At 37.3% G+C, this 23,409-nt stretch overlaps 2 protein-coding genes across 3 annotated transcripts; both read right to left on the bottom strand.

Moving 5' to 3' along the window:
• Nucleotides 1-809: 809 nt before the first annotated feature.
• On the bottom strand, nt 810-11,627 carry LOC127950439 (gastrula zinc finger protein XlCGF57.1). Its single transcript, XM_052547492.1, has 3 exons — nt 11,565-11,627; nt 11,214-11,345; nt 810-4,551 (listed from the first exon to the last, which is right to left on the bottom strand). The coding sequence occupies exons 1-3, from the start codon at nt 11,569-11,571 to the stop codon at nt 2,891-2,893; spliced, it is 1,800 nt and encodes a 599-aa protein (XP_052403452.1). The 5' UTR covers nt 11,572-11,627; the 3' UTR covers nt 810-2,890.
• A 3,797-nt stretch (nt 11,628-15,424) lies between these two features.
• LOC127950440 (tripartite motif-containing protein 16-like) lies at nt 15,425-19,505 on the bottom strand. 2 transcript variants are annotated; one of them, XM_052547493.1, is made up of 9 exons: nt 19,466-19,505; nt 19,116-19,223; nt 18,880-19,020; nt 17,897-18,426; nt 17,321-17,416; nt 17,008-17,241; nt 16,457-16,616; nt 16,273-16,320; nt 15,425-16,064 (listed from the first exon to the last, which is right to left on the bottom strand). In XM_052547493.1, the coding sequence occupies exons 3-9, from the start codon at nt 19,016-19,018 to the stop codon at nt 15,547-15,549; spliced, it is 1,725 nt and encodes a 574-aa protein (XP_052403453.1). In that variant the 5' UTR covers nt 19,019-19,020; nt 19,116-19,223; nt 19,466-19,505; the 3' UTR covers nt 15,425-15,546. The 2 variants fall into 2 exon arrangements, with proteins under 2 accessions (XP_052403453.1, XP_052403454.1); XM_052547494.1 differs by lacking the exons at nt 19,116-19,223; nt 19,466-19,505 and having other exon boundaries at nt 18,880-19,033.
• Nucleotides 19,506-23,409: the final 3,904 nt, after the last annotated feature.

Below are 23,409 nucleotides of genomic sequence, written 5' to 3'. Positions count from 1 at the left end.
AATTATTTTGTATAGTATTTTAAAATGTAACGCCAGTACGCCATATTAAGTTAATTGCCTGCGAGCTTCTGCTCCTGTCTGTACGGTAATGCGACAGAGAGTCGAGTGGTTATGGCGCAATCGTTAGCCTATTTTTTACAAAAACTGTTTCTACGGGGCCATAATGTAACATAGAAGGTAATGGAGCACTTTATACATTGTCGTGTATCTTTAGAAATTAATAATGGACAAACGGAGTCTTTAAACGCCTCAGATGTAAAGTTATTCGCTGTCAAAGTGACGCCAAAATGAATGGGAGTCAATGGGAAGTTATGACGTCATAACTTCCATTTAAGGTCTTAAAATCACAAATAAAATAAAACGGCATCTTATGATTGTAATATTTTGGCAATTTCTTTTTGACTCGTCTGTGAAATTACAACATGCTCTGATATCCAGAATGTACTGTATAAAATGTGAAATTTAACCTCAGTCACACAAAAAAAATTCCCTTTTGATAATATCAGAAAATACAGGACATGTTAGCAATAGTCAGTGCAAAGTTGACTGAAAACAATAAGCTTGATAATCCCTCAAGCTATTTAAAACATTAACAACTACAGATCAATTCTGACATTTTTAGTAAAGATTTACATTAATCGTGAATGCAACATTATCTACTTAAAAGTGTAAGACTTCAAGTGCTTTTTATAGCAATAGTAGCACAACATACTATACCAAAATGTATAATAATAGTATGCTGTAAAGCCAGTTGGCTAAATATGTGAAATTATAACTTGCTAATTAGTATAAAAAGGACCTCAATGACATAAGTCAAGATTAACTTTATTTTCATTCAGCAATCATATAGAACATACACCAAACAATTATTTTACTAAAGGGCTAAGACATGCAATACAAAAATATTTACAAAGGAGGGAATATAACCTACTACAGCTATTGAAATGTGATTGCACAGAAAACCAGCTTTCTTTTCCACTTATAAAAGAGAAAACTCAGGTATGTGCATCTTTAATGAGTAGCTTGCTTGTTCAATTTGTGAGCGAAGCATGGAAAAGCATCAAAGTTTCAAGTTTCCTTGAGGCTCTGGATTACAGGTAATAATTTTGAAAACAATGTTCATTTTCTTGCACAGATTCATTGTTTTGCTTCATAAGACCTCAATATATATCATCAAGAACCACGGCTATTCATTTTGTGCTTCTTGATATGTTTTGTTTTTTTCAATCTCAAAGTGACGATAGTCATTTACTTATATTTTATTAATCACCAAAAACCATGGTTTTAGCTTAAAATCTTCTTCATGTTCTACAGAAGATATATAACCTTATAAAAATAGCCTTCATCTTGTAAGGGCTGGGAGTACCTAAATTAACAGCAATTTTTATTTTCATTATTAGATCAATTATTCCTATAATTATGGGCATCAACAATAGTTGTTCAGTGTTCTTTTATATTTGACAAAAGCAGCAACAATATGGAATTTTAAAGGTGCCACAGAATGGAAAACTGTATTTACCTTGACATAGCTGAATAATAACTGTTCTGTACATGGAAATGACATACCATGAGCCTCAAACCTCATAGTTTCCTCCTCCTTATGTAAATTTTGTGCAGCAAAAGGCCAATGAAAAATAGGCGAATCAGAACATAACAGACTTTTGGTCTATATAGCTAACTTTGCCCTTCATGACAACTGTGAGGGGGTGAATTTATTTATAACTCATCCGTTTAAATCATATTTAGCCTTAAAGTTCTGCATAATTAAGGGCGTGGCCACTTGAGTGACAGGTGGATTGCCGCTACTGTCACCGATGTCACGCTAGGGGGGCCGAGGTTTCAAAAACCAGCTCCCGTCTTCTACCCATTTTTGATTATCCGGGATTTTCATGCAGTGATGCGCTGTCAGGATTTTGGTTTTGCTCTCACTTTTGGCTTCAAAAACGCTCTTCGGAAAATTATGGGTGATGTCAAGGACACTACGTCCATGTTTTTAAACAGTCTATGGTAAAAACTGACCATTTCATTCTAGGGACAAATCCTAATGTTGTCAATGGACATGTAAAACTGTTTCTGGAGATTTGTTGCTCTTACCTTAGCCACATATCTTCTATGCAGACATAAGAGAACAATTTATAATATTGTATTAATGCATTATATGGCACCTTTAAATATTTATTGTATGTCAAAATGACAATTTCTTAGTGTCTTAGTGGTATAAATGGCATGTTTAACTACCGTATTTTCCGGACTATAAGTCACACTTTTTTTCATAGTTTGGCTGGTCCTGCGACTTATAGTCAGGTGCGACTTATTTATCAAAATTAATTTGACATGAACCGAGAGAAATGAACCAAGAGAAAACATTACCGTCTGCAGCCGCCAGAGGGTGCTCTATACTGCTGTGTGCTCCTGTAGTCTACACTGAGAGCGCCCTCTCGCGGCTGGAGACGGTAATGTTTTCTCTTGATTCTAAATAAATGTGACTTATAGTCTAGTGCCACTTATATATGTTTTTTTTTTCGTCGTCATGACATCTTTTTGGACTGATACTACTTATACTGAGGTGCGACTTATAGTCCAAAAAATACGGTAGCATTTTAACTTGCATCACATTTGTTTGAAGAGCATAAATATCAGCATTAGGTTATTTAACCCCTCTTAAAAAAGCACCATTTTGGGTGAAATTCTACTTTTGTCTACATCTGAATCTCACACCATTTACTCATTACCGAAGACAAACTTCACAATGCTCTACTCTTGAAAAATGTGAAGTAGATAAATAGATGTGCTTAAAATCCATTTTCCAAACTGTTTGTCACACAGTCGGGTTGAATGCCAGTCCACCAATCATTGGCTTGGCTACTCTCCTTTATGCATTCTTGTAGCTTTAGGGTTCTTGAACGAATGAACCCATGCCAGGGTTTTCTCCAGCATGTGTCCGCTGGTGCCGTTTCAAGTATGTTGCTCTGGTAAAAGCCTTACCGCACTCAGGACACACATGTGATTTCTCACTAGCATGTATTTTCTGGTGTGATTTTAAGCTGCCGAGCAGTTTGAAACTCTCTCCACACAGAGAGCATAAGTAGGGTCTCTCATGCGTATGAAGCTTCAGGTGTGCTTTTAATCGCGCCGCCAGAATAAACTTTTTCCCGCACTGATCGCAACTAAATGGCCGTTCTTCAGAGTGAATGAGCAAATGTGTTTTAAAGGTATTGCTCTCTGCAAACCTCTTGCCGCACTCAGAGCACTCATACAATTTATCTCCAGAATGATATTTCATGTGCATGGTCAGGCTTCTCTGAACGGTGAAGCTCTTGCCACACTCGCGGCACGTGTAAGGTTTCTCTCCGGTGTGAGTTCTTATGTGAGTCTTGAGGTGTCCTTTACATTTGAAGCTCTTTCCGCACTGAGGACACGTGTATGGCTTTTCTCCAGTGTGGATTCTCATGTGATCCTTAAGCTGTCCTTTATGTGTGAAGCTCTTTCCGCATTGAGGACACTTGGAGGGTTTCTCTCCGGTGTGAATTCTGATGTGAATTTTAAGGTTTCCTTTATGCGTGAAAGTCTTTCCACACTGAGGACATGTGAAGGGCTTCTCTCCAGTGTGACTTCGCATGTGGCGCTTTATGTACCCTTTATCTGTGAAGCTCTTTCCGCACTGGTTGCATGTGTAAGGCTTCACTCCGGAGTGAGTTTTTATGTGATTCTGAAGGATAACTTTACGAGCAAAGCTCTTTCCGCACTGATGACACGTGAAGGGCTTCTCACCGGTGTGGACTCTCATGTGACACCTTAAGTTTTCTTTATGCGTGAAACACTTTCCACATTGAAGGCAAGTCAGTGGGCTCTCTTCGGTGTGAATCCTTGCATGAATCTTAAGGTTTCCTTTATTTGTGAAGCTCTTTCCACACTGAAGGCACGCGAACGGCTTTTCTCCGGTGTGAATTCGCATGTGACACTTGAGACTTCCTTTACAAGTTAAACCCTTTCCACATAGATGGCATGTGAACGGTTTCCCTGCAGTGTGAATCATTATGTGATTGTTAAGGTATTCTTGCTGTGTGAAATTCTTCCCGCACTGATTGCAAGCAAAAGGCCCTTCTTCGATGTGAATTCTCATGTGACACTTAAGGCTTCCTTTATGTGAGAAGCTCTTTTCACACTGAGGGCAAGTGAAAGGCTTCTCTCCGGTGTGAATCCGCACATGACAAGTAAGGCTTCCTTTACATGTGAAACTCTTTCCACACAAGTGGCATGTGAACGGTTTCTCTCCAGTGTGAATTCTCATGTGACCATTAAGGCTTCCTTTGTGAATGAAACTTTTTCCACACAGACTGCACACATAAGGCTTCTCTCCGATGTGAATTTTTATGTGATCCCTAAGGTTTCCTTTATGTGTGAAGGTCTTTTCACACTGAGGGCAGGAGAAAGAATTTTTGGCTTCTGTTGTTTCAGTTAAAGACTCTTCTCCAACTTTAAAGTCTTCAATAAAGTGGTTCTCCTTGATGTCACTCGGTTCTTCTCTTTCCTCTTTCACCTCCATCTGGTCTAAAATGTAAATAATCAAAAATAAATCAGTTCAAGAAAAGTACATTACACTAAAGTACATTTCACTTTAAGTGATGCTACAAGGTAATTCAGACTAGAGGTCGACTGTGTATCAGTTTTGCCGATTAATCGGCACCGATAGTTAAATCCATGCTGATAGTTTTTCAGGTTGCATCCGATGCTGGAGCGGCTGAGAAGTGTCCGCTATCATTAAACAGAGCGAGAGCGGCCTCTACAGAAAGAATCACTCACACCTTGTGTTGTTTGTTTTGAAAAAGCAGACGGAAAATCATACCACGCCATTCACATAGTTCTATATTAAATTACATTACATATCACAAATAATTGATAGTTTGCACAATGCGTCACCCTAGGCTGTAACAATAGCTGTGTCCTAATTCAAGGACTGCATCCTTAGAAAGATGCAGCCTTCGCAGGATTTCATAATTGTGCCAACAGGTGTTTCCCAATAGGCGCTTTTATCACATAGCAATGGTGAGAGATACAGGTTATTTGTTAATGATAATGAAAATAACCAGAGATATATAAAGTACTAGAGACCCATACTTGAGTAAAAGTACAAGTGCTCTATCAAAAAAGTGACTTGAGTAGAAGTTGAAGTGCTCTTTAAGCACCACACTTAAGTAGAAGTATTCAGCATTTTTTGTACTTAAGTATTGCAAGTAGTCTATTTTAAAATTTACTACTCAAGTACTGAAAGTAAAAGTACAAGTATTGTGTTATGTAGTTATTAAAGAAAGTAATCAAAAGTTTGAACATATTGTTTTTACTATTTCAAATGATTAACCTAAAGGACAATCACAATTCCTTTGACTAACTTTTTGTAAACAAAAAACAGGGTTACAGGGTTAGTTCGCCCAATTTGCAAAATTATGTCATTAATAACTTACCCTCATTTTGTTTCAAACCCGTAAGACCTCCGTTTATTTTTGGAACACAGTTTAACATATTTTAGATTTAGTCTGAGAGCTCTCAGTCCCTCCATTGAAACTGTGTGTACGGTATACTGTCCATGTCCAGAAAGGTGAGAAAAACATCATCAAAGTAGTGTGACATCAGAGGGTCAGTTAGAATTTTTTGAAGCATCGAAAATACATTTTGGTCCAAAAATAGCACGATTTTACTACGATTTTATTCAGCATTGTCTTCTCTTCCGTTTCTGTTGTAAGACAGTTAAAAACAAAGGAGTTTGTGATATCCAGTTCGCGAACGAATCATTCGATGTAACCTGATCTTTTTGAAACAGTTCACCAAATCGAACTGAATCGTTTTAAACGGTTCGCGTCTCCAATACGCATTAATCCACAAATAACTTAAGCTGTTAACTTGTTTAATGTGTCTGACACTCCCTCTGAGTTCAAACAAAACAATATCCCGGAGTAATTAATTTACTCACACAGTACACTGACTGAACTGCTGTGAAGAGAGAACTGAAGATGAACACCGAGCCGAGCCAGATAACGAATAACAGACTGACTCGTTCACGATCAGGAGTCAAGAACCGTTTCTGTCAGACGCGTCCGATTCGAGAACCGAGGAGCTGATGATACTGCGCATGTGCGATTCAGCGTGAAGCAGACCGACACACAGAGTTTCTGGTTCTTTTGGTGATTGATTCTGAACTGATTCTGTGCTAATGTTATGAGCCCAGGTAATCCGAAGGCTTGCAGTCAACGCCAATGACGCCATTACGTCGAGCGCAAAAGAATCGGTGAACTGTTTTCTTCAACTGGTTAATTGAATCGAACTGTCAGAAAGAACTACTGGTGATCCGAAAACCGATGCAACCGGTTCTTGACTCATGAACGAGTCATTATCTGGCTCGGCTCGGTGTTCATCTCTCTCTTCACAGCAGTTCAGTCAGCACGCGCAGTCTTCTTAATCGCTTGATTCACTCAATGATGTGGCAGCTTCATCAAACCTCTCATCTACAGTTCTGGCAGTGGTTTGTAATGGAATGATTCGTAACATTTTTATAATTGTAACGAGTAACGATGCAGCACATAAAAAAATATCGGAGTAAAAGTATTAAACTAAGCGAAAATATGTACTGAAGTAAAAGTGGAAGTAAGAGAAAAAAATAATACTCTAGTAAAGTACAGATACCGCCTTTTAGTACTTAAGTACAGTAGTGAAGTAGTTCTACTTCGTTACTATACATCTCTGAAAATAACTGGAGCCTGAACTGCTAGTTTTTGACTTTTAATTACACTTTAAATTAGGGATGCTAATGAGGGTGAGTTGCCAAAATGAAGACAGAATTTCTTTACTTTTGGTGAACCATCCCTTTTTATGGTTTATCGGGATGATTACGGCTATATGATTATATCAGTATTGTCATTCTGTAATAGCAAAACAGCTGATGTCCGTCGGATGGTGGAGACGCAGTAAACTGCTTCTTGATGTTTTGGAGTAACATGACTGTCTGAATAATGTGTCCAAGATGTATCAGAACTGTAAGAAGAAAGAGAAGCGCTGGGGTGAGATCATCTCTGTTTTGAATGCACTGGGTGAGTGCAGAAAGCTGCTAGCACCTTAGTTAACAACATTGCTGACGAGCTGCAGAATGAGATCACATGAGGTGCATGATAATCTTAATAATATATTGTAGTATGTGATGATGCGCCACGATTTTCAAATCTTGTAGTGTGCGCATGTTTAAGATTTGAGGGAAGATAATCTGCAAAGATTTTCCTTATGCGTGTGCTGCAACTAGGCCTGTCGCGATAGTCAATAAATCAATTAATCGCACAATAAAAAAATTACCTCGATAATTTTTCTGGTCGCGATAATTTATTTTTTCAAATGTAACGTCATGATGTGATGTGGGGTTAGTCTGGAGCCCAGCCTGTGGACAGCCCACGGCAGAAAACACTCTCTCCGATGGCAGATGTCCCGGGAATAAAGAGATAACGTCTCACTAGAGCGGCCAGCTTTGGAAAGCGCCTTTCATTTGCTTGTGGATGTTTGCGTCGCAAGTGATTTTGCATTGTACTTGCACTACTGCTTTATTTTAATACTGCGTAGCATATTTTGCAAATAACTTTGTTGCCCTTTCTGTTGATATGGTCCCACATAGTAGCCTACTTTTCACTTGCTTCATTTATCTTGCTCAGCTAAATATGTCTGTAGGCGTGTGGTTGCGTGTGTCAATGCGCCCAGTGAGTTAACATGTATATTACTATGGCCGTTCACATGTCGGGCCTAAAAACGCACGGAAGATGTTTTGATTTCTCCTTCTTTCCAAAGCGCATTGCTAAGCATCCACCAGCTGCCATATACATTACAACAAGGAAATTTCAGCAATGGATTTCCACCACCGAAAATCCTTGTTGTAACTCAAAAACAACTGGGAATTTCACCTGAAGGAAGGTGATTGAGTTGGTTCTTGTCACATGACCTGGTGCTCTTGCGTCATGCTGAAAAGTTTAGATGTTTTTAACTAGATGTGGTGTGGACGCGCCTGAAAAAAACGAGCTTGTCGCATGGCGTGGGCGTCGCTTCCATTATGAGTGTGCATACCGTGCATCTACGTTGGAAATAACGAACTTGAGCACCCAAAAGACGCGATATGTGAACAGCCCCTTAATCTGTCAAATTTTTTACTTTCGGTTAACAGTTAAACGGTCAATATGAGCATCCATAACTGGCATATACAAACATACAAAATGTATTAATTTTAAGCCACACAAAGTCAACATTTTGGTATTTCTTGCTTGGAATCTGCCATAAAAACTCTTTCTCTCTCTCTCTCGTCCTTGGTGGACATAGACAGAAATTATTTGAACAAAGCTTTATGCTGGATAAATTATTTTACAAAAGTTTTTTTTTTTTTTGCATATGGCCTGTTGAGGCTTTGTTTGTTTGTTTACAAAGGTCATAACTGGCACTATTTATGTCTGTGCCTAATGTTTAATATTTTTTATGTTTTTTATATATATTTTTTTATATTTAAGTGCAGTTTTGTTTACATTCATTTTATTTATTGTTTTTGGTATTTATTCAGATGCATTTTTTTACAGAGACTGACAGTCCATTGCTTTTATTGCTTTTTGGTTGTTTTGTTCATTTCTTGTGGATATTTAAAATGTTTTCCGTTTTCAGTATTAAATATTCTTTGAAAAGGTCTACCTGCATTATTATGCCATTATCATTATATTAGTTGAAACTGGTCTTAGAACAACAATATTATCGTTTATCGCAATCATTTCTTGGATTTCTATCGTCCAGCAAAATGTGTTATGGTGACAGGCCTAGCTGATGCCAGACTTCATAATCAGGGAGGATTTTAAAACTCCTGTAGTGTGAGCCCAGCTCAATGGGGCTTTGAAACATTGGTTCATAAGATTCGTTCAAAACACAGATTAATTCAGAAACTGAACACTGACGTGTTGTTTAGAGACACAGAAAACTTCTGCTGTGGAATTTTAGGTAGTATTTTCATTGGCAAAGTTTACAAAAGCACACAATAATAAATTTAAAATTTAGCACAATATTAGCTTTAACTTAAAATTGACTGAAGTCATCCTAGGTGTATATGACTTTCTTCTTTCAGATGAATTCAGTTGGAGGTATTTTAAAAATGTTCCTTGATCTTTCAAGCCGTTTGAGAAGTTTAATGTTTAAGTGTCTCACACGGCTCCGAATACAGACCTCCTGTAGAGAATCGATGCATTTTGTAAGGAAAATATCCATATTCAAAAACATAATAATCACTTCAGGAAGGAAAGTTTCCTTACTTTAGCAAAAGAAAACCAGTCTCCTCTTGGCTTATACCAAAATCCTCTGATATTCTTCTTTGCAAATCCTTATTTTGCAGTTAGTGACCGTTGTTTTGTTTTGATCTCTCCGCGTGTTACTCCTGAGCGGCTCTTACGCAGCACTGACCTCATGCATCATTCCCCAGGAACGGCTTCAGTTTACATCAGTGAGCACAAGCTAGATTAATGTGACTATTACATTTGAATATGGATATTCTTCTTAAAAATTGCATTGATTCGCTACAGGAGGCCTTTCAAAATCAAAATATAAAGCACTTAAATGTTGACTTATATCTTAACAAATGTGATTTTAAGATGTTTATTCTATCGTTGATTATAATGTGCATAAATGGACCATGGTGAACATATTTAAACAAGTATTCAACCCAGTTTATTTTTATGCAGCGGAATATATAAAGTCAATTTACAAACTTACAGTCGCTCATCAACAGCAGCGGTCAACAGTCTTCAGTAGCAGCCTTCGACATCAGACGCAATTGTAATTAGCAACTATTTGTTAATGTTCTAGCAATAAACTTTGTTCCTTTCGTTTGCAAAATAAAGTGGTGGAGTGTAATGAAAAACATTACTTGTGTTCACAACTTGTATTCATATTTTATTTCCTCACAGGACAGAAACTCTACAAAAACATAAGTCCTTTACAATATGATGCACTGCTGTTCATTGAACTACAACAGTAGCCTATATAAACTGTTTTAAATCTAACAATCTTGAACACATTCAGAATTAAAATGCAACATACAGTACACAGTATAAAGCAAGACCATCTTATATAAAGTATTTTTCTGCAGAATACATGCCTTTAATTTACATTTAGCAGACGCTTTTATCCAAACATATGACTCAAAAACAACAAAAAGAGCAATGATATATAAGTGCTATAACAAGTCTCAGTTAGCCTAACACAGTACACGTAGCGAGGGCTTTTAAATAATATAATACATAAAAAGAAAACAGAACAGAAAAAGAATAGAGCAAGCTCGTATTAGAGGCCTTTTTTTGCATTTATTAATTTTATAACAAACATAAAGAAAACAAACAGACAGAACACAAAATGATTAGAAAAGCTAGTGTGTTTTTTTTTTTTTAAGAAAACAAGCAGTGAATGAATAGAGTGCAAGTCTAAAAGGGACACTTTTTTTGTAACAATAGAATCAGAATAGTGAGTGCTAAAGTTAGAGGGTCGAATAAAGATGGAAGAGATGTGTTTTTAGCCGATTCTTGAAGAAGGCTAAGGGCTCAGCTGCTCAGATTGAGGCAGGTCATTCCCCCAGGAGGAACATTTAATGTTAAAGTCTGTGAAAGTGATTCTATGCCTCTTTGGGATGAACAAAAAGTGACATTCACTTTCAGAACGCAAGTTTCAAGAGGCACATAAATGCTATCAGATGAATTGATCAGTATCCACTATCGGTCAACCTCTAATTCTGACAGACATGTTAACATTACTGATATGCAATGTTAAGGCCATTTAGATTTAGTCAGTTTCTCTGTTAGAATCAGAATGTTAAAGCTAAAGTCCATGGATTTTTTTGTGTTAATAATTTACAAAATTGATATAATAAGCGGGTACACCATGAATCCATTTTCAACCCTTGTTTTTGGCTTGAATCACAACGGTACACTTATAATAAATGTTAATATTCGGACTATTTTAGACTGGTTCGAGTAGGTACCGCCGCGGAGGAGCACAGTACCTGCGTGATTCGACACAGACATAAACAGAGAGAAGTAGCTCCGGCTCCAGTCCGCTCTCAACTGAAACTTGCTTTGGATAAAATCATCTCACAAATACATAAATGCAACAACCTCACTTTAATGTTTCTCATTAATCTTTAACAATCATAAATGGATACCAACCTCTCTGTTCCTCATGATCTTCATCTTTCACTTTGCACCGTTCTGGATCACTCATGTCCACAATCTCCACTTTAATAAACTCCATCTCTACAAGAGTTGTGTCAGGCACATCTGGAAACTTTTCGGTGTCACCTTTAAGATATAACGTTAGTCACCAAAAACAAAGGATAAGTCAATCACTCTCTTCCTAATGTGTGGATTCACACATCTTGCCGAGAAACAAGCACTAGACAAAAATAAAACATTACGTTCAGAATTACCGACATAAACTGCTGTCGGAAATACTATCATGTTGTTAAGCATAACTTTAAAACACTTAGGTCCTTAATTGCTTAAGGGCTCAAAACAAACCTTTCATCTGTCACAGAGCAGCAAAACGAAAACGTCGCGGCGCAGTTTGTATGACGTCACCACGCGACAGCCGTACAGAGTGGCAAAATAAAAGACTTTTGATCTTGCTTAGTAATAATAATAATAATAATAATAATAATAATAATAATAATAAACACCCCATCTTTATATGACCCTATAACTCTAGCATTCTCTGTTCTAATTCTATTTTATCGATTTTTTTTCTTTATATATATATATATATATATATATATATATATATATATATATATATATATATATATATATATATATATATAAAGTTAGTTATAATAAAATATAGTTAAATTGTTATTGTGATAAAGTAATGGTTAATTGTTGATAAGCATAAAAGACAAGGCAGTGCAAAACTCTAAATACATCATACTTAATTTACATACACTGTCCCCAATTTTAAAGAGTGTTTTTAATAAAATAAATATTGTTTATTTAACTTGGAGTATGGAGAAAATCCTTACAAACTGTAGACATTAGGCTATATAAAACTGCAATGCTAAAGTTAAATAAAAACGTTCCCTTTACAAGAGACAACAAAAATAAATCCCAAATATATAGTATTAATAATATGTCAAATTTAAAATGGGCAATATTGTGCTGAATGTAGAACTTGAAGACAATAACAAAAATAACATGTCAAGATCCGGGAACTGTACCATGAAGCTGGCTAGCCATGAAAGTTTCAGGTTAGTTTGCACTAATCCTGGGTTTTAGGTACCATGTAAGTGGCTTGTCTTTTAGAGGCATTTAAAATTATTGTCATTGTGATTCATATTATTATTATTTATCTATTACACACAAACAATTTTAGTTTAACAGTTATTATAAATAGTTTATTTTAAATAAATATGAATGCATACAGATCATGTAATATAAATAAGCTGTATTATCAAAAGATTGCAAATTTGTTTATTTTATTAAAAAAATAAAAAATCTGACCTTGTTCCAATTTCTATCACTATATATTTTCAAATGTATAAACTAAGTTAACAAGTTTCACTTGTGACTGCACTGATTGAGCAAGATAATTTATTTTATTTGTCCTACTTCATTTTTCATTTGACGTTTAAATTTGTCATATTCTTCAGTCTCTTAACCTTTAGCATAATCTTTAACCTTTAGTTTTGAATCTCGCTGGGCCTCTCACGAGAAGTAAATCAAACTTGCTTAAAGTGGCAAGGCTCGTGATTGGCTGTTTATCAGTGATGTCACACATTCATGTGCACGTGCTCCACAAACTCAGGATCAAAGCCTGAGTTGACAAAGAAAGTTGATGATCAGCATCATGGTACCAACAAAGCAGGATTGGAGAGGTTTGGTTTTATCAACTCAAAATGAATCCTGTAATTCTGAATTTGTTCAGCTGCCATCATGGTACAGGCCCCTGGTCTTTGAACTGCTGTCAATTCAGCACACAGACTTTCACACTACACAGTACACCATGGACTACATTTCCCATGATCCATTGCACCAATCACAAGTTCACCTGAGAACAATCACACACACACAGCACAATCATCAGACACACTTTACATGACTTTAATAAAGTAATTGCAGTTGTGTTTTATGTAGTGTAATTTGTAATCTGTAACCTATTGCATTTAGTTACATTTCCTTCCCAACACTGTAAATAAGCTGCAGGGTTTATGATGATCTGTTCTCTCTCTCAGTCTCTGACAGAGTTTTATCAGCTCTCAGTGAAGTACAAGATCAAATCAGCTCGATGTCACGAAATGTGTCTCATCAAGCCACCTCACGTCCTCACGTTTACCTTCCGCAGTGAGCAGGAGGTGCAGGAGAGGGCCACCCTCATGATGTCATCGCTCAGAGACTCTCACAGAGGTCAGAGGTCATTTAACCCTACTCCGTCATATGTGATACGTGAGTTTCTAAGGCCTCTGAAATAGGCCCTGTCCCAAATGGCGCACTTCATGTGGACTTTCGGTCCCGAGGGCTTGAATTGCGTTGCTTACGAGTCCATATTCCAAAATATTTAAGTGTTGGTATCATTACGGTTTTTATGACCTAGGTGTACATTTTACCAGTTGTTAACTACAGTTTATACAAACATTATGGTCATCGAGGAGTGGTTGATATCTCACACATAATAATTGCGCGTTGAATAAAAGGATCGCATTATGATTCATTAAATAAATAGAACCGAATGTCAGGGCTTTACTAAATCATATGTAAACTTAGTATTTATATTTAAACCTGTAAATTCATCTGAAACTCACGCACATGTTTATTATGTGTTAAAATTGTAATCTTAGTTCAAATGTAACATTATGTATTATTACAACTGTATACATTATTTAAATAAGCATGTATATATTGTCTAATGCCCAGGTGGCATAAGCAAAAGCAGGCTGTGTAGTTGATATGGAGATAATATTTTGCAAAAGAAAAGAAACCTGTTCCCTTTCCTCCGTGCATTTCTCTGCATGGCAAGCCATCTTGCAAACACAATGGTTAAAACAACAACAACAATAGGCAGCATATTCCCCGTACCTGCAGCTCCTGTCAAAAAACAACCAGACCGTTATTTCCGGAGTGACGATCGAGTCTGTCCCAAAAATACCTCTCAATGCGCCCTCGTGGACTCGCACCAAGGGTCCTATAGGTCTGCACTACATGACGTCACCAAAGTGTGGACTCTGGGGAAGTCTACAAGTCTTAGTGTCGCTTTTAAATAGCTTGTAAAAGTGTTGTGTGCATTTTACTTTCACTTTCATATGAGCGGCAATTCAGCGTAAATTGAACTAAATACAACATAGAACATAGAACTTTTATTAACAAATTAAATAAAAATACAACATGCGATAGTTTATTTGTTCTTCTGCGTTCACTGAGTTCAGTTTAAACTGTTGTGTCTTAGTGACTTGACAACATTTCTGCCAACAACTCTGTCTTGCCACTTTCAGTAAAAGGTTTGTTTTCTAATGCGAGTGTTGTTTTTTTATTGATCATTCATCCAGCATTGTTGTAGTCACAAAATAAACTTGATATATGTAAAAGCACCCTTTTGTGGCACTTACTGATGTGATGGTTTACAGAAAGCTGTTTGCAGTGATATTAAACTGGCTCCATGTTCTCCAACTGAAAACATTGGACTATTCGTTTTAGTATGTTGTTTTAATATTGTTGCTGCTGATATTAAAAATAAGTTTTTATTGTTGTGATATGAAGATTAAATGTTACAAAAACATGAAATATATATTGGTTCTGCAAATACAAATAATCTGTATCGGTTATAAAAGAAAATCAACATCAGTACATCTCAAATCTTGATTCCACTGAATTGAGTTGATCTTACTTGAGTTTATCTGCTTTTTATGTCAATGATTTTAGGATGAGAGAAGAAACTATAACAAGGTTCTTGATTTGTCTTCTGGAGATCTGCACAGAGGAATAAAACACATCTCCTTTGTTCGTCAAGTGTGTAGAAGCTTTATTTATATCAGAGAACAGAAACAACACATTAAAAATCATTAAAATAATATTTTAATAATGAAAATATCAATTATTAATAATTATTATTAATGATTAACTAAATGACTGATTTTAATTTATACAAATGCAGGATGTGAAGAGCACAGAAACACAGTCACTCAGCAGGACTCACACACACTGATCTTTCTGTCTATGTGAGGATTTATCACATTTATGTGGGAACGGAGCGAGGCCGGTGGAGTGATTGGGAAATGAGCGACACCTGCTCCACTCAATGATCTCCTCCGTGGGACTCGAGACCGGTGACTGGAGCAGGTGTCGCTCATTTCCCAATCACTCCACCGGCCTCGCTCCGTTCCCACGGCCCTCGGCCCCGCACCACTCATCACAGTCATGAAGAGATAAGAAGAGATTCAGTAATAACACTGTTACAGATTTATCATGCAGCTCAAAGCATTATGGGTAGAATCTCTCGTCAGTGTATTCTGATTCATCAACACAGTTTCACTGATGATCTTTTATAAACCCCAAACCCAGGATAGAGCGTCTGAGTGAATGTGGTCTGGACTGTGTGGATGAGGCTCATTGTGTCAGAGACGCTGTAGAAGGACAGAGTTCCTGCTCTGTGATCCACAAACACTCCTATTCTACTGCTGGTGGACTTCACAGAGACATCCGTCTGTATGTTACTGTGCATGAATGAGTAACTGGAGGAAGAGCAATACAAACTCCAGGACTGATCATTACATCCAAACCAACACTCAACACCCCGTCCCTTCCTGCTGATGCTCTTATATGACACTGATATAAACACACTTCCACTCCACTCAATCTCCCAGTAACAGCGTCCACACACACTCTCTCTACACAACACCTGATGATAATAATCAAATCTGTCTAAATGATCAGGATACGACTGGAGTGTGTAAGTGTTAGTAATCACTCTGTTGTTCTCAGACAGACGGAGGTGTTTATTCACTGTGTTCAGATCCAGAGTGAGCTGACGGGAATCTGATGGAGATAAAACACGTCAGAATCAGGAATTATGAATCTGTTTGATCTCTTCATGTTCAGTGTATCATCAGTGTCTCAGTACAGATGAACAGATATCTGTGAACATCATCATTTACATCATCAGTTATAAACTCTTCTTTCTCCTTCTACAGGAAGAACATGAACACACTCAGAGAGTTTTCTGCTGGTTTTCTTACTGACTTACATTGTAGGAAGTCCTTCCTGGTTCTGGGATCAATGTTGGTGAATGTGACTGTGGAAATCAACATGAACAGAGTGATTCTCATGATCCTGTATCTATTCCTAACACATCTCTAATATGATGTTCTCCATGATATGAGATGATGATGGACTGGTTTCTGAGAGCAGATGAATCTCCAGGACTTTACCTCTGTCTGAGATCTTCTTGAGCTCCTCTTTGCAGAAATCCTCAAGTTTGTCTCTCAGCTGATGGACAGAATCTCTCAGATCATCAGAAGAGAAGAGAGAACTGAAGAGATCATCATTTACGTCTGTAGATTCAGGAGCTGCTGAGAGAGACTGGAAACTCTACAGAAAACAGAAATCAAACTCATCAGCTCCACACTTCACTCAGTAACCTGCAGGAACATCAGATTTGATCTTTAGTAACTCTCCTCAATCCAGCACTTTCACTTCATCAGCTTCATTCTTCTCATATTCATTATATCACATTAGAGCTACAGATCCTAGTATTCACCACATACACTGTTTGTGAACTTTCTAGTAAACAGTTTGGATGATAAAACATCTGCTAAGAACATAAATGTCCATCTAACAGCTCAAGAACATCAATGGAGTCTCATTGTAGAGTTGAGTAGATTTGATCAGGAGAAACAGCTCAAAGTTATGATTAGATCGATCATTATTGATATCTTTCACTCAGGTCCACTATGATCCTTTTCTTCTAGATGTGTGTTACCTGCAGGAACTGGATGTGATCCTGTGTGTGTGAAAGCTGCTCCAGCTCAGCGTCTCTCCTCCTCAGATCATTGATCTCCTGCTCCAGTCGCTCCAGTCGTTCTTCAGCTCGACTCACTGCAGTCTTTTCCTGATCTCTGATCAGTCGTATCAGCTCAGAGCGGCTTCTCTCAATGGAGCGGATGAGCTCAGTAAAGATCCTCTCACTGTCCTCCACTGCTGTCTGTGCAGAGCGCTGTTAGGACACACAGTGATTCAGCTTCAGTGAGTCTGAACTGAGACGGAGACAAACTTCTCTTCTTCTCCAGACTCACCTTATGAGACTCCACAGTCTCTCTCAGCTGCTGGAGATCTTTCTCTCTCTGCTGGATTCTCTGCTGGAGCGTCTTCTGAGTCTCCTTCAGCTGCTTCTGCAGGACAAACAGATGATCGTCAATCTCACAGAAAACTACTGGCTCTAAATCATCATGAACAGATCAATCCAGGAAAAGTAGGGTGAGGCATTTTAAAGGTTAATTATCTGAACTGATAATCAATGGCTGTAGGTTCAAACTCCAGAAGAGATGATTGATCATTTACTACCATCTTTCATAAATTATCTATCATGTGTGATTAAGGCCTGTTTCACACTATGAGTGTATATTATGAAAGTGTTCTGTGTAATTAAGCTGCAGCTCTAGACAGAAAATAAAGGACTGAAGTGAAGCTATAAAGGGCTAAAATAACCTGGATTCAGTCAGTTTTACTGAACAGAAAGTGTTTGTGTGCAGCTGTTGTTCATTTCTGCTGTGGTGAACAGTGTGAATGCTGTAAGCTGTTAATATGGTGCTGATATAAACACATATGAAATGAGTGTCAGCAATATTTCATCAGTGTCTAGTGTTAAATACCTGTTTCTCTGTCCTCTGTGCTGCAGCTGATACAGTGTCATGGTTTTTATGTTCAGTAACTGTACACAGCACACATATACACTTCTGATCTGTGCGACAGAAAACCTCGAGGATCTTCTCATGTTTCTGGCAGATCATCTCCTGCAGTCGTCCAGTGGCTTCAATCAAACTGTGTCTCTTTCCTTTAAACCAACTCTCATGTTGTTCAAGGTGATTCTGACAGTAAGACTCCAGACACACCAGACAGGACTTGACCGCTCTGTATTTTCTTCCAGTACAGACGTCACACTCCACATCTCCAGCTCCAGCAGGAACCACACTTTGAAGTTTAGTCTTCTTCAGTTTCTCCATCATTTCAGCAAACACCACGTTCTTAAATAAAGCAGGTCTTGGACTGAAGGTCTGTCTGCACTGAGGACAGCTGTAGACTCTCTTCTCATCCTCTTTATCCCAGCAGTCTTTAATGCAGCTCATACAGTAACTGTGTCCACACTGGATGGTCACTGGATCCTTCAGGAGATCAAGACACACTGAACACAAGAATTCATCCTGAGAAAATCTAGCTTCTGCCATTTTACTGCAGAAATACAGAGTCACAAACACACAACACCTCAGCTACACTTTCACTTTCTCTTTCCCCGAACTCATGTGATTCCTGTTTCCTGGTTCTGTGTTTGAGTGATGTGTGTAAAACTATATTCAAGGATTCAAAGTGTTTATTCAAAAACATTTATTCAAAGCGTGATCTCAACGAATTAGAATAGTTTTTTAGAATACTTTTTACAAATGTTAGAAATGTGGCTTTCTAAGCACAGATTGCTATCAAATAGCCAGCAACTCCTGCAACCCATCCTGAGCACCTCTCCAAACATCCGTTCACAGCATTCACACCTCCTGCATCCCCCCTCTCCCCCACACCTGCAATACAGATAAGTGAGGATGCTGTGCGCCAGGTCTTCCCGAAACAGAAAAGAAAAAAGTACCAGGCCCAGATTGTGTTACACCAGCCTGTCTGAAATCCTGTGCTGACCAGCTGGCCCCCATCTTCACACAGATCTTCAACAGATCGCTGGAGCTGTGCGAAGTCCCTTCATGCCTCAAACGTTCCACCATCATCCCCATCCCTAAGAAACCCAAAATTACAGGACTAAATGACTACAGGCCTGTGGCTCTAACGTCTGTAGTCATGAAGTCATTTGAGAAACTGGTGCTGGCCCACCTGAAGGACATCACTGGGCCCTTGCTGGATCCTCTTCAGTTTGCCTACAGAGCAAACTGGTCTGTGGACGATGCAGTAAACATTGGACTGCATTATGTTCTGCAACACCTAGACAGAAAACACAGGCACAGGGGCAATTTCTTACCCTCAAGCAATCCATCTAATGGACAATTGATAATAACTGTGGAACACACTACACTATTTATATGTATATACACATACACTTATTTATCTAACACACATACTTAGTGTACACTTAAATTTTGCACATAATATACCTGTACACACATAACTGCTTTTTGTAATATACCTGCCATACAATTGTCAATTTGAATATTGTCATCCCTTACCTACTTATTTGTATTTTATTCTTTTATTATGTGTTTTTTGTTCTGTCGCTGTCATTATGTTGTACTGCGGAGCTTCTGTCACGAAAACAAATTCCTTGTATGTGTAAACATACCTGGCAATAAAGCTCATTCTGATTCGTTCTGAATGCTGCGCTAAGATCCAATAGCAAGAGTTATATAACAACGATCGGATGATAAGAGCAGGATCTTTGTAACTCTAAGGAGAGCAGTCTCAGTTGTATGATATTTTCTAAATCCTGACTGGAAATCCTCACAGATACCACTTTTCTCTAAGAAGGAATATAAATGTGAGAATACCACCTTTTCTAGTATCTTGGACTGAAAAGGGAGATTCGATGTCGGTCTATAATTAACAAGTTCTTTGGTTTCAAGTTTTTTTTTTTTTCTTTTTTTTTTTTAATGGGAGGCTTAATAACAGTCATATCCTAATGACAATGATGAGTTGATAAAAGTCAGAAGAGGTGTAGCGGCCCTTCAGCTTTGTATAAAAGAAACAAGAGTTTTCAACAGGAGCCTTCGATTTATTTTAAGATGCAATAAACTTAATTGCTGAAGTATTCATTGTCTCAATTCTTTGTTACAAATGTTCTCCATGCATCACAACACTGTGTTTACACATTAACTTCATAGCACCATAACAATTGTATCACAGCATGGTGGTACTGTAAAACTACAAAGAAATCATAAAAGAAACAATACATTGATATCAAACCAAAATAAACTCAATCAACATTCACAATATAAACAAACAAGCAAACAAACATTCACTACACATTTAACATTGTTCAAATTAATCAACAAATGGTACCAAAAAAATACATAGAAAACAAGCTAACATAGCTCGCTCTGCTTGCCAAAGGGATACTAAAGCTTAAATCTTGAACCATTTTCTCAAGCTTGTTAGCTCAAAAACAAACGTGAAAATACTATTGCTTTGTTTCCTCTCCCTTAAGTGTATATGCAATAAATGTATTTCGCCATCTAGTGGTGACGCGAAGCAAAACAAATTAAAGGGGAAGGCCATTACAAGAGGATCTATGACTTCTGGAGGCACCTCTTTGAGGAGCTTAGATGGTATACGGTCTAACATACATGTTGTTGGTTTAGATGATTTAACAAGTATACAATGCTTCCTCTCCTATAGTAGAGAATGAGTGGAACTGTTCCTCAGGGGGTCTATAGTGCAGTGTTTGAAGCGATGGCTGAATGGTTACCCTAATAGTATCGATCTTAGAAGTAAAGTAGTTCATAAAGGTGGATGAGGAGATACCCCCTGACAATGTAAAGCACTTTGAGTGCTTAGAAAAGCACTATATAAATGTAAGGAATTATTATTATTATTATAAAGTCATTACTGTTGTGCTGTTGGGAAATATCAACACCTGCTGATGCTTTATTTTTTCTTTAATTTAGCCACTGTATTGAATAAAAAGCAGTTTTTAATGCTTTTCTGTAGGATAAGTTACTTTCCCGCCAAGCAATACGAAATACCTCTAGTTTTGTTTTCCTCCAGCTGCGCTCCATTTTTCGGGCTGCACTTTTCTCTTGGTGATTTATGTACCAAGAGAGTGCAAGTGCCCTAGGTTTTCTGGGAAATCAAAGGATTGGGTCGAAGAGGCCCGACACCATCTGTCTATGCATCCAGTGTCATGTACTGAGCAGGCTTTGGCTATTTTTTATTTGCTGGATGGTAAAGCTAGGACAGAGGTTAGGTTTCTCTGGGTTAGACTCAGAACTGTGGCAACGCCTCCAGAATATTCAGTTTCTTGCACAGGCCAATCATTTCATTTTATAAGACCTCAATATATTCAGAAGTCACAGGTATTGATTTGCTATTGCCTGATATGCTTTTTTGATTCTCAGGGTGCCTTTAGCCATTGACTTGCATTTTATGAATCACCAAAGAGTTAAGAACGGTAAATATTTGATTGTCTGAGGGTGAGTAAATTAACAGTGAATTTTCATTTTTAGATCGACTGTCCATTTCAATCTTGTTTACTTTCATATGTATTTTACCCATATATCAGTTAGAATGTTTTGTTTTAGTTTTTATTAGGCTGTCATAAACTTGCACTGTAATGTAAAGAAAAGAAAGTTGTATGAAAAAAGTTCTGTCAGGGCCAGTATCATCAAAATGATTGACACTTAGCATACAGTTTAGACTGGTGTTATGGTTCTGTTCTGGGCAAAAACTCCCCGTCATGAATGAGCATGGAAATTGATATGTTTAAGTGTAACAACATTATTCAGGATAAAAGGAGTCTGATTCAAAAAGAATATCAGAAAGCCAAGTCCTGACTGTGGTGAAAGGAGGAGTTGGGGATGGAGGAGGGTAATTTACTCCTGATCAAATTATTTCTGTGATGCGCAGCTGAATTTTCTGTCATTGCTCCAGCCTTCAGTGTCACATGATCTACAGAGATCTACTGTACATTTACATTAAGTCATTTAGCAGACGCTTTTATCCAAAGCGAATTACAAAAAAAATAATAAGAAGAAGAATGTAATTAAATTAACATTCTTTCTTCAGACTCATAAACCTGAAACACTTTAGAAAACTGTTCCATCAATAATGAATAATCACCAGAAACAAATAAGTAATGCAATATTAAGACTTAAGTAACTAATATAAAGTAACAAGAATCTCTGATTAATGAATTAGTAATTTATAGTGCTTATTCCAATGTGGTAGTTCACTTTTAGCTAGTATTTTTTCATACCTCCCACAGAACTACTAAGAACTATTGTATAAAGGTTAATAATTAATATGAACCAATCTGTGTATCAGTATGTATAATTTACTTTAAATTAATGTGTAGACTATTTATCATTAATTCTAATAATAAGTGAAGTTCATGACTTAAGTGTATTATCTAATCCTTCAAAAGGGATTACCAATTATTGGGAACGGTATTCTAAAGTGAAGATCATGGTAAGTCTGTAGTAATGACTAAATCATTTTAAACTTTTGAGGTTTTTGTAACAGAATACTTAGGTACAGAAGATTAGTAGTGGAATGATCTTCCCAGATCAATCCAGAAAGCAGAATCCTTGACAATATTTTAGCGACATCATCTCTTTCATCAACATTTGACTCCATCCTCCTCCTCCTACTATTACAATCCCTCCCTGTTCTAATCTGAATGTCTAATACTTTGTATTAAAAGCACTTCATGTGTATATTTGCCTCTTTATGGGATAACTGTGTCTAATAAAAGTGTATTCCTAGTGTATTAGTGACAAACAGCACAGGTTATTGTGTCACTCACAGTGTCATATACAAACCAGTCTGTCTCTCATTAAATCTGCACCAATAGTCCAGGAGTCACATAGAGGACAGGCTTCAGAAGTTTGGAGTTGGTAAGATTTTTTAATGTTCACAGAAGCTGCATTTATTTGATCAAAAATCCAGTAAAAAGCTGTGAAATATCATTCTAATTTAAATAGATTTTTTCTAAGTGAATATCTGTAAAATTGAATTGGTTGCTGTGTTCAAAGCTAAATTTTCAGCATCATTAGTCCAGCCTTAAGTTTCACATGATCCTTCAGAAATATAAATTTCATTTAGCAGACACTTTTATCCAAAGGCTCTTACAAATGTTGACAATATGTAATCAAAACCAAGAAAAGACAAATGATATACAAGTGCAATAACAAGTCTCAGTTAGCAAATGGAAAAGATTGCATAAAAACACCATTACAGGGTATACTTGTGTAAATGTATGTATCCTAATATAGATCTGTCTCCAAGTTTAATCTACGTGAAAAAAGCAGATTGTTGTATTATGTAATGAATATAGTATATTCATCTCTCTGTCTTTAGTCAGGCTGGTCCTGTCCTTCCTGTACATTCATAAATAGGTCTATGAGACCTGGCTGTGAAATCTGCAGCACAGTTCGACCCAATCCTCTCAATCACATTT

The sequence above is a fragment of the Carassius gibelio genome, chromosome B2, assembly GCF_023724105.1.
Source record: "Carassius gibelio isolate Cgi1373 ecotype wild population from Czech Republic chromosome B2, carGib1.2-hapl.c, whole genome shotgun sequence".
NCBI classification, from domain to species: domain Eukaryota; kingdom Metazoa; phylum Chordata; class Actinopteri; order Cypriniformes; family Cyprinidae; genus Carassius; species Carassius gibelio.
This window is presented reverse-complemented; position numbering and strand designations above follow the sequence as displayed.

What these genes read in the sequence shown, in the direction of transcription:
- LOC127950439 (XM_052547492.1), bottom strand. An exon ending in AGATCATGAGGAACAGAGAG is followed by an intron (nt 4,552 to 11,213) that starts GTTGGTATCCAT and finishes TTTACATTTTAG; the next exon opens with ACCAGATGGAGGTGAAAGAG.
- LOC127950440 (XM_052547493.1), bottom strand. Translation starts at nt 19,018, where the DNA reads ATGGGGATGATGGTGGAACGTTTGAGGCATGAAGGGACTTCGCACAGC. An exon ending in TGTAACACAATCTGGGCCTG is followed by an intron (nt 18,427 to 18,879) that starts GTACTTTTTTCT and finishes TCTTGTGTTCAG; the next exon opens with TGTGTCTTGATCTCCTGAAG. An exon ending in AGACTGTGGAGTCTCATAAG is followed by an intron (nt 17,242 to 17,320) that starts GTGAGTCTGGAG and finishes GTGTCCTAACAG; the next exon opens with CGCTCTGCACAGACAGCAGT.